Raw genomic sequence first — 11960 nt, 5'->3', positions numbered from 1 at the left:
TTTTTTTTTTTTTTTTATTGAGGGTTGATTTAATTTGTTAAAGGGATGCACCCTGGGAATTTTTTCAGCTTTCATGTTGTTCAGGTAGATGTCCACCTCTCAAAACGTTTCCTACCCCTGATCTAGGTCTTTCTTCCCCAGGCTGACTGTCCCTGTATGCCTCCCCACACATGGCCTCTAGCTAGGGTATGCAAATACAATCTCCCTAGCATCACCCACTACTCTAGACTGGCAGCCACCCTTGATGACATGTTGATATTTGCATAACTCCTCCTAAGAGCCATCCCATTGCTTTCATCAGGGCTGTGAGGCAGAGTGCTGTGATATTTTCAGGGAGCTATGTACAGGACCCTGCCTGCTCTTACTACCAGCAATGGACTGCCTGCATTCCATAGAAGCACAGATAACCCAGTGATGTTGCCAAGTCTAAAATAACATGTAACGAAAACAAAGTTTTACGTTAAAAATTTCATTAGCATGTTGAGGTCAGGGAGGAACAAAGGTAGGAAAAATTATAAGCAGATGAAGCTAGCTTTAAAGTTGCACCTTTTACTTAGTTTATTCTATAGTGTAGAATTTATTAATAATTTTGCACTAATGATCTCTTTAGGGAATCCAGAAGAAAAACTCCTTTTTCGATCACGTTGAAAGAAAATGAACGCCTTTTTGGAGATAGTTCTATAGGAATGGTAAGTTTGCACTTTCTGTTCAAATGTATTCAGATATTGGCAAATGGTGATAGATATTTAGGAAAGGATATGTATTTTTCTCCTTATCCTGTCAAAACATTATATAACTTCTACGTTCTGTTTTTGCTCTGCCACTGCAAAGCTGCCTCCTCCTGATCGTTCCCCCAGTGACATCACACAGATCCCACTTCCAGCGCGCACACATTGGTCTTTCCCTTGTATCCTTCCCACACTCTCCAGTTCCTCCTTCATAGAATCCTCAGTCTGCAGTTGGACAAAGCCACACAAATAGCATATTAAACCCTGTTCATGCCCTTCCCTCAGATGATTGCCCTGCCCATACCCTCTGAATTTTAATCCTGCACATAATCTGGTGCAGCTCTGCATAGAAACCAATCAACTTCCAGGTTTTATTGTTAAAGCTTAATTGAACAAGCTGAAGTTAGAAACTGATTGGCTACCAAGCACAGATTCTGCGTGCACCAGTTTTAGTAAATCTCCCCCTTGTGTTCATTATATCCCAGCCTTTTACTGTTCTGGAACAAGCACGCTTTTGCTAATATTTAAAGCATTGTGACATTTGTTCTTTGCATACTTTATTCAGTGATTGGTGGTGAACTAGATTACAACCTAAAAGTGTTTGATTTTAATTCTGGATAACTGGATTATAAAAAAACAAAAAACAAAACTTATTGGCTCCTTTTTAATACATTGACAGATATTGATCAAATTTGCGATTAAACTTCTTGCCTCTGCTTTTTTTTTTTTTTTTTTTTAATTTGCTTTGAGAACCATCAATAAAGTACAGAGTTAGATGGAAGAAAACCTGTTTACATATCCTGTTGTGTGTGTTTTTTTTTTTTTTTTTTTTTTTTTTTTTTTTCTTCCAGTGTCTCTAGTTTTTCTGTGTTGCGCGATACTCATGTATTCAGCAGAGATTGTAAACTTCTAAACCCCTTGCATATGTGTGTTTTTAGCTAAGGTTACCAGATTTTCAAAATTAAATTGTGCACGTCCTACTGATTGTCTGTCTGCTTTTAGCCACACCCTCATTTGTAGCCGTAGCCACAGTCTGCAAAAGCACACCCTGAAACCGTTTGTCACAGATATTGGTCCAAGAGGCAAACAATTAAATTATAAAACAAAATACGCTGAAGGATGCATGGCGTGTTGCTGCAGATTGTGGGTGTGGCCAAATTGCAATAACAGTGGGTTTAAGTATGATTAAATAAAACCTGAGTCTATGCTGCTATGGGTGGAGAAACAGTAAGACCCCTTTCATGCTGGGGCACTTTGCAGGCACTATAACGCTAAAAATAGCGCCTGCAAAGCGCCCTGAAAGAGCCGCTGCTGTGTCTCCAGTGTAAAAAGCCGGAGGGCTTTGACACTGGAGCGGTGCGCTGGCAGGATGCTAAAAAAAAGTCCTGCTAGAAGCATCTTTGGAGCGGTGAAATCAATGGAGCAGTGCGGCTATACCGCCGGCATGGCGCTGCTGCAGCAGCGCTCTGCAGTGGTTTTAACCCTTTCGCGGCCGCTAGTGGGGGGTAAAAGTGCCACGCTAGCAGCCGAATAGCGCCGCGAAATTGACGGTAAAGCTCCGCTAAAAATAGCGGTGCTTTACCGCCGACGCACCCACCTCCCCAGTGTGAAAGGGGCCTAAAGCATAAAGTCCAAGGGTCAGGTTAGGAATAGGTAACTTGGATTGTGGCTGGTGTCTTTCATGTCTGGTGTTTGACCTCTTCACCCTCCCCATTCTCTATTTGGGTCGTCAACAGATTCATCCCGAGAAGCCAGGCAACATATAGTAACCATTGCAGTGTGCATTCTCTTACTGAAGTCACACTGCGCAAGGATCAATCCTAAATGAAGCAGCAAGTGCTAGAAGCCCATGCGTGGCTATGAATTGGCGCTCACGACGCACTTGTAGCATCGTTTTGCATTAATGTCTGCACAGTTTACCTTCATTGGAGCCTGCTCACTGCAGTGGTTACTATACAGGGTTCAGGAAAACTCAGTTCTAAAGTTGAAGTGTTAACGGAGTGTTGGACCGAGAAAAAATATTTATTTGTTTTTAGAGTTTGGTAATGCTTATTAACTCTTTAAATTCTCTTGTGGTCTGGTTTATGTATGGTCTCACCATTATCATGTGTCAAAGTTACTATAATAAATGACATTTATTTATGCTCTATTTCTTGACCATCTTCTTACAGGCAGCTAAGAATCCCAAGCTGACATTTCGCTTCTTCCAGGATTTGTTGGGGAAAGGGGCAGAGAACCCACAAGTTGTAGCTTTTAAAAAGCGCTTTCCAGATTATGATATTGTGAAGGATGATATTAGGGGTACAACCCTTTTTAAGTTATCAGAGTAAGTTGTGACGTAAACTAATCCATTTATTTATTTTTTTTGTTTCCCAAATGATGATTAGGTTTCCTTTTTACCATGCTTAAAGCACCCAGAAGGTTTTTTTACCCTAATGCATGAAGTGTATTAAGGTAAAAAAAAAAACTTTCTGCCTTTAGAACTGAACCACTTTAATAGTTATAATACAGGACTAATCTCCACCAGAACTGATTTTTTTTTTTTTGTTAAATACCATTCCAATAAGTTTGTGAACTCTATTTACAAAATCTTTTGCCGTAATACTCTGTTACTGTCCTCTTATAACTTGGAGTTTTCCAACTTCTCCTGTTGTGTTTTCCATAATCTTAAAATCAACATGGAAAATAGTTTGGATTTGGGGTACATAGAAGCATGTGGACGTTGAAAGTAAATTGAAGCAAACTCTCCACCTGGCTTTGGCATTCTAAGAAGGGGAGAAAGTCCTATAAAAGTGTGTAAATTCCAGAAATTCAACAACTTTGCAAAAAAGTGCATGTCGCCTTCTGGACATATCTTTATTACTTAAGTGACAGGTTTATTGCATTCATGGAGGATACACTCTGGCTGTGAGGAGAGACGCACATACAGCAACTATGCGTGCCCTGCCTCTCCCCTCTACTGCCCATTCACAGAAGCCTTTGTATTTTGTGAATGCGTTCACATAAATACAAAGGCTTCTGTGAATGAGCAGGAGGGGTGGGCATAGCTGGTCCAGCGACTCTGCTCTTCATGGAACTGAGACCACAGTGGGCACAGCAGCGTTGGAAGTTATCTTGGAGAAGATAAACCTGTCAGATGTGAATAATAGTTAAGACGAGAGGTGGCAAGCACCACATTAGTCTTAACTCATGGTATGCCTGCAGTTTTAACAAAGTAGCTAAATTTCTCAAATTCAGCTTTAAAGTGGACCTGATGGCCATTTTTAGATGTTTAAAAGTGAAAAGCTTGTTTTAGACTCTTTACACAGCACTTTATCACTCTAAACCCCATCTTGTGTAAACCAAAGACTAGTAAAATTTGAAGCCACCCTAGTAGACTGGGAGCTCGGCCTAAAAACATTGTATTGTTTGCAACTGATCTTATAAAACGTTTTCTTCTTCTCCTTCCTTTTTTTATTTATTTATTTTTTTCTGACATTTTAGAGAAGTGACTTATTCACCAGAAGAATTGCTGGCAATGATGCTGAATTACTCCAGATCCCTAGCTGAGGAGTTTGCAGGTTAACACTTTCTACTTCTACACATATGCAATTTATGCAGTTACAGTTGCACACTGGGGCGTCTATGGCCACTAAAAGGGTAGTGGATTAATATTATTTCAGAGGTGCAGGTCTGACTTCCAAATTATTTATTTTTTTTTTTTCAGTCACCGCATGCTTTGAAACCTTGGGTCATGGCAGTCTTAACACCCTTGCTAGGTAGTATAAAAAATAATCCTGATCACTGTTCTACCCAGAGATCAGAGATCATGACTACAATGTCTACCTGCACACCTTGCTTCCTCTCCTCCTATATTTCCTGCATTGACATACACTTTTTATGGTTGCATATTTAACCCTGCAAGCTTGAGCGCTCTAAAAATTGCTTACCTTGAGGTTGGCTGCATTATGACTATATGGTCAAATGTTAGGGCTGTATTTACATTTTTTGTGCTGTCCTAAATACATCTGAGTGAAGATGTTTCATGGAAAAAACTATATTTGGCCTTGCCCTGTTGATTCCAACCCACTACGTGTTTAAAAAAAAAGATCAGTGAAATGGGATCAGAACTGGTGCTTTTAATAGTAAGCTTACAGACTTCATTCTGCTCAAACTCTGATTCACTACACATTGAAAAATACAGGGCAACTGCCCCATCCAATTGCAGCTCTTAAGTTCTGTCTCCAGTATAACAAATTAATGTAAATTATATCTCCTTTATTCAAATCACATTGTACGATCCTGTCACAGAAGCCTGACTGCCCACATCTTCTGCAGCCTAACCAATCGAAGACTCGGGGGGGGGGGGGGGGGGGGCCCGGACCCCGGACCCCCGACCCCCGACCCCCGACCCCCACCCTGCCCATAATATAAACTCTCTAAAGTAAAAGAAACTGAAAGGCGTATTACATTTTTTAAACTATGTGTAAGAGAGCATGTTTGCAAATGGGTTGAATAATTTTTAGTAGATGTATTTGAGCTTTGCGTTCTATTGACTGGCTGACTTTGTACCTTCTATTTCTTTTTTTCAGAGCAGTCCATCAAGGATACAGTAATTACGGTTCCTGCATTCTTTAATCAGGCAGAACGCAGGGCTGTTCTCCAGGCTGCTAAACTTGCTGGCCTTAAAGTGCTTCAGCTTATAAATGATAATACTGCAGTTGCATTGAACTATGGGGTCTTCAGAAGGAAAGACATCAACGCTACTGCTCAGGTATGGTTTTACTTTGTGCTCTTTATAGTATGGCTTTTTGTCTATGGGTGTAAAGCAGCCCAACCACCTTTACACTAGTTTAAAGTGCGTCCCTCCCTCTCTACCTGGTGCCCAGGACTGGCAACATTTTTATGCATCAAATACTGAGAAAGTTATGCCTGCTGTTGAATAATGCACGTTTTCCATAAAGAGCATTCCTTGATGTGAAAATAATAAAAAAAAAATCATGCTAAGGTTATATTTTGATTTTGCTTTATTTAACAGAACATTATGTTTTATGATATGGGATCAAAAAGTACAACTTGCACCATTGTGACTTATCAGACCATAAAGACCAAAGACTCTGGAATTCAGCCACAGCTGCAAATTCGTGGTGTTGGGTAAGAAATTAATGACATTTCAGAACAGTTCGGTAGCTTTTAAGAATTGCAGAGTTTCTCAGAATAGTATTCTGGTTCACAGTAGAGTGCACATTTTATTTATTAATCATATATCATAGGGCATAGAGTTCATATTCATGACTACTTGAGTTATGCTGCCACTTTCAGGTGAATGGACACGTGTTGGCTGCTTTGTTTTTCCTGGTTCTTCACCAGGATAAAGTGGCTGAGGCCTTGGTCCTCTTTCTTCATCCTACCTAAATCAGAACATTGTGTTTATAATATCCATTTGTCCTAAAGCATCCTAAAGAAAAAGCGGTTCACTCTTTGCATGTTTGAGCTGTTCGCGTTCATCTAAAGTCTACAGCTTTATTCTGACAGTCTGATTTCCTATTTGTTCCGCCTGATGGTCCTTGCAACATTCAGGCTGCTTCTTGATCCACTATTTCTAGGTGGATTCTTTAGCTCATTTGTCAGGCCTTCAGTGTCAAAGGCAATGTTCTGGCCAAGTTTGCTGCCTCGGCATCCACCCACCGTGGAATGTTTCAGTTTTCCGATGGCTTCCACTGTGCTCATTTGTGTTCATTCATCTATCTTGTTACACAACTTTGAAAAAAAAAAAATGAAATTCTTGTAAAGCAAAGGCAATGTTCCTTCTTTCCCAGTTAAGACCCTTTTCACCAGGAGTGTCAATGTTTCCTGGGCTATTGAGCATCAAGGTTCCCCAAGTTTGTACAGCTGCCACCTGATCTTCTCATAACATGTATATGAAGTTCTACCAGGCAGATGTTCACGCGTGTGTGTGGGTGTGGCAGCTTTTGGTTTCAAAGGTCTTGCAGGGGGCTTCATAATGGGATTTCCCCCCACTTTTTTTGTTTTTAGGTTTTGGGCTTGAATATAGCTTTGCTGCACTGTTGCCCACCCTTTATATTATCCTTTGCTTTGGAATATCCCAAGTTGTCAGGGAGTTGTGATGTACAATTCAGAAATCAGGATTTTTGCTTCAACTGTCAGTCTCACTGTTCCTCATTTGTGTGCTACAGAGCGGCGGCTGAGCAAGGAGGGGTTATGCCTGGGTGGGAATCCCTGGAAGGGACAGCATAACCAAAGTAGTCAGGAATATCAACTCCTCTGTGTCCCCTGAATGTACTCCCAAGACAAGTATTTTATAGGTAAACCAATATATAACGGAAAAAAGAGGATGACATCTCTGTATGATGCAATAATTTTACTTCAAAAGTCAATCTTCACACAAAATCGCATTAATTTTAAATGAGCAACTGTACAGTTTTAAGCATTACAATGCTCTTCGTCAAGCTAAGAGCATTGTAATGCTTGAAACTGTACAGTTGCGTGTTTGAATTTATTTGATTTTGTGTGAAGATGGACTTTTGAAGTAAAATTATTGCTTCATATAGAGATCTCAGCCTCAATTTTTGCTCTTTCATATCGGTGGATCCATTGAGAGGAGCCCGCTTTTGATGTGATCTCTGTGCATGGAGGATGTCATGAATAGCATAAAATGACAGTAGTATTTAGGACACCTTAACAGCAATTTTAATATGGCATGTTCTTTTAACTTGGTAACCAAATAACATTAATCCAAACTCAAATGTCAAGAGGATTGCTGAAATATAAGTAAATTATTACGATATGGCATTTTTGCAAGTTTCTAAGCTTTACTTTTATGATTTAGGATAAACTGAGTCTATTTTATTTATTTTTTATACTTCCTAGGTTTGATCGTACTCTTGGAGGTCTAGAAGTTGACCTAAGACTCCGCGAACATTTGGCAAAACTCTTCAATGAACAGAAGAAATCCACAAAAGATGTACGAGAGAACCCACGAGCAATGGCTAAGCTTTTAAAAGAGGCAAACCGTGTCAAAACCATTCTGAGTGCAAACAATGATCACATGGCACAGGTACAATATGCAGTGGTTTTTATTTTTGGCAAGTCACCTCAAGGTGCATTCTAGTTAGGAAGCGCAAGTGTTTGTTTGTTTATTTTTTTTTTTTCCCCCTATATATTTGCATCACTTCACCACCGCCCCTTTTTGTTTCTAAGCTAGAGATACTGGAATGTAACTGCTGGGGTGTTCTCTGTTGACTCTTCCACATATAGAGCTTTAAAAAAAGAAATGTCTGCAACCGATAAGATTCAAACATACCATTGAAGTTTCAAGTCTGGTTATGCAGGAAACAGAAGTAGAGGGAGAGATCTTGCCTAAAAAATGTCTAGGGAAGGACAGTAGTACTAACTGCTAATATGCTAAATATTAGTCAGCCCCTTACTGGGGCCTAATCTGCAGGTGATTAGATAATGCAAACTAAAGTAAATTGAGTAAACTTTCTGATTTCAGCACAATATTTACTGCAAGCTATAGTAGGTTACTATTTTTTATTTTTTTTTTCCCTAGATTGAAGGTCTTATGGATGATATTGACTTCAGAGCCAAGGTGACTCGTCAAGAACTTGAGGAGCTGTGTGGAGACCTATTTGAAAGAGTCCCCATACCTGTGCAAAAGGCTTTGAGTGGTGCTGAAATGAACATGGTAAGGATTCATTTTGCAAACTGTTGTGGCTATTGTGTAAAATCTTTTTTTATAAAGGTGTGTGTGTGTGTGTGTATTGTTGTTGTTGTTGTTGTGTTTGTTTTTTTTTCTTTAATGCATACTCTGCATTAAGGCAAAAACAAAAAACCTTCCATGATCAGCTCCCCCATCCTGCCCCTTAATACCTACCTGAGTCCTATCTTGATCCAGCGTTGTGCCCTCTCTAAGTTATAGGCTTCTGCTGCTGTCAATTAAACATTTTAGGAGAGGGGGGTGGGACTAAGTTGCACTGTATCTATAGTATGGGAATAAAGTACAGCGCTGAAACCAAATAAAGTGCAAAATACTGCATTCAAGCAATATGCAGAATTTTTTACAATCATTCTAAAGAGGACCATGAGGTCTCAAAACACATCTATAAAGTGTTTAAAGTGCATATAAACAGCAACCGTGTGCAATCAAATTTCATATGTAAAGGAAGTAGTATCAGAAAAACACTGATGGCACTCAGCAGCAGAGTGTATATGAAAACTCCACATAATGTGATATTGTAGCAACATAAAAAAAATAGTTGAAATGAGCCTGTAAACATGTCAAAATCCAAATTGATCAGTTTCTCTCAAGAGAAATGGCTGATCAGCAACCACACATGTGCAGTAGAGTGTGTACACACTGTATCTATGTGTGTGCGCAGCCTGGCTCAAGCCCACACAAGTGTCCCCATAGCAATCGACTTGCTATGGGGGCTCTCAGAAGGGAGGAAGAGCCGAGAGCGCTGGTGGGGAGGGGGGGGACTGCTCTGTGCAATACTATTGCACAGAGCAAGTACATATACCATGTTTATTGTTTTGGGGGGGGGAGGGGAGAAACACAAGCCTTTTACTATCACTTTTTATGTGGTGAGAATAACCAAAACATATTACATTTGTTCACAGGATGAAATTGATCAGGTGATCATAGTGGGTGGAGCCACTCGTGTACCTAAAGTTCAAGAATGGATTCTTAAAGCAGTGGGCAAGTAAGTACAGCATGCATTATATGGGTGGAGCCTTTAAAAAGAATTATAAACGTTCATTTTTTTTTTTCAACCATGTTACAGTAGCCTTGTGCATAGTCATTTTTAGATTGTCTCTATTCTTATAGGGAGGAGTTGGGAAAGAACATAAATGCAGATGAAGCAGCAGCTATGGGAGCTGTATATCAAGCAGCTGCTCTTAGCAAGGCATTCAAAGTTAAGCCATTTGTAGTTCGTGATGCAGCAATCTATCCAATACAGGTATTTATTGTGTGTTGTGTTTTTTTTTTTTTTTTTTTTTTTTTTTTTTTAATTTATATTCTGAAATCATTTTTATTGAAGAAAAGGTTTTTCATCGTGCATATACAAACACAACAAAAAACAGAGAATAACCACTTAACCAGGAATTACAAACATATAAAAAGGACTCAAATGGACAATAAACACCTACCTCTGCTTCCATACCAGCATAGTACAGAAACTGTTTGAATCCCCTCAGTAGCCTGTCCATAACAAGTGATGTGGTCCCTTTCCTGGAGTGCCTAACCATGGTTCCCAAAGTTTGCCAATTTTTTTTGGGCATCCCTGCTTAATATATGCAGTGCCTTGAAAAACTATTTTATACCCCACATTTTTGCCATGTTACAACCAAAAACTTGTATGTATTTTAAGTGATAGACCAACACAAAGTGGCACATAATTATGAAGTGGAAGGAAAATAATAAATGGTTTTCAAAATGTTTTACAAATTATGTGAAAAGTATGGGGTGCATTTGTATTCAGCCCCTTTTACTCTGCTACCCCTAACTAAAATCTAGTGGAATCAATTGGCTTTAGAAGTCTCTTAGTAAATGGTGTAAGTATTAGTAAATGGTGTCCTCATCTGTGTAATTTTATCTGTGTATGTGTGTATGTATATGTGTATAGCTGGTCAGGGTTTATGGGAAGATGGATGCAGCCAAATACGGGGCTATCTTAGAAGAAAACCTGTTGGTCTGCAAAAGACTTGGGACTGGGGTGGAGGTTCACCTTCCAGCAGGACAACGACCCTAAACATACAGCCAGAGATGCAATGGAATGGTTTAGATCAAAAGCATATTCGTGTGTTAGAATGGCCCAGTCTAAATAGTAGGGACCTAAATCCAATTGAAAATCTGTGGCAAGACTTGAAAATTGCTGTTCAGATGCTCTCCATTCAGTCTGACAGAGCTTGAGCTATTTTGCAAAGAATGGGCAAAAATGTCACTCTCTAAATGTGCAAAGCTGGTAGAGACATCCCCAAAAATGCTTGTAGCTGTAATTACAGTGAAAGGTGGTTCTACAAATTATTGACTCAGGGAGGGGCTGAATGCAAATGCACGCCACACTTTTCACATATTTGTAAAGAATTGTGAAAATCATTTATCATTTTCCTTCCACTTCACAATTATGTGCCATTTTGTGTTGGTGTATCGCATAAAATCCCAATAAAATAATAATAAAATACATTTACGTTTTTGGTTGTAACATGACCACATGTGGAAAATTTCATGGGGTGTTAATACTTTTTCAAGGCACTGTAGACATTTTTTTTTTTCTTTCAATATTGTATCATTCATACTGTACTGTGTGGTGTTTTTTTATTTTTTGTAGTAACTCCAGAAACATACCAAAAAGCTTGACTTTGTTGGGTGAAATCAATTTTTCAGATGACATTCTTCTCTTAGTGTATCTTGGAAAATGAAGAAAATCCTCTCTTGCAATAGAGTCCCCTTCTGTAGAGCCACAAGATTAAGGAGTAAATGCTTCCCTTACGCCTGGCTCCAGTGCTGCCATCTGCTGCCTCTTTAAGTTTTGACCAACTGTGGTCACACTCCCTCCTCCTCAGCATACAATGTCCCTGTAGTTGTACATCATTGCAAGGCTTTAAGCACAGGAGGAGGGAACTGGAGCCAGCAGAAGGGGCTTTTTTGGCAGTAATGGGTACAATCCTCTCTTTTCAGTGACCATAAGTTGTATTTGTTTATCTGCAGTCTTCACATCTCTATCCCTGCAAAGTCCAGAATTTAAAGCTAGTCTGAGCTATCAAAAAGAGAGCTGAAGTTACTCTGCAGCGAGGAGAGCTCTGAGAGGTGATTGGAGTGAAGACACGCCCCCTCCTTCACACAGGAACAGAGCTGAGGCTGCCAGTATGTTGAAGGTCCCTCTCCTGTCACCATTTTTCTTTTGGTATCAGGAAAACTTGTCAGAAGTGGCTCATGCTAATAGCAGTGGAATGAAGCAGCAGACAGAAATTACGCTTGATTCCCTTAATTGAGACACACTATAGAGGGATATTCTTTGTTCATATTTCATGTCTGAGGTTTACAAGCATTTTAAGACTTTTGATGTCAAATATACCATGCAGGTGTGCATCGGTGCTGAGTGGTAAAGACCAAAGTCAAATTTCATCTGTAAATTTTATGTATGTATGGTATGTTTCTTTTGAACGTTGTGTTGACGTATTGGGACATGACAAGTCTGATATACATAGCTAGCACTGATGAAACAA

General features: G+C 39.5%; 1 protein-coding gene across 1 annotated transcript in view; it reads left to right on the top strand.

Moving 5' to 3' along the window:
- The window catches only part of HYOU1 (hypoxia up-regulated 1), a 74693-nt gene that overhangs the window by 15832 nt on the left and 46901 nt on the right, over positions 1-11960 (top strand). Inside the window, 9 exon segments of the mRNA XM_073602458.1 lie at positions 611-689; positions 2900-3054; positions 4212-4288; positions 5300-5481; positions 5746-5861; positions 7599-7785; positions 8281-8415; positions 9351-9433; positions 9559-9691. Coding sequence (XP_073458559.1) covers positions 611-689; positions 2900-3054; positions 4212-4288; positions 5300-5481; positions 5746-5861; positions 7599-7785; positions 8281-8415; positions 9351-9433; positions 9559-9691 — 1147 coding nt within the window.

The sequence above is a fragment of the Aquarana catesbeiana genome, linkage group LG10 (assembly GCF_042186555.1).
Source record: "Aquarana catesbeiana isolate 2022-GZ linkage group LG10, ASM4218655v1, whole genome shotgun sequence".
Lineage (NCBI taxonomy): Eukaryota > Metazoa > Chordata > Amphibia > Anura > Ranidae > Aquarana > Aquarana catesbeiana.
Note: the sequence above shows the minus strand (reverse complement) of the source record. Positions and strands in the feature narration are given on the sequence as shown.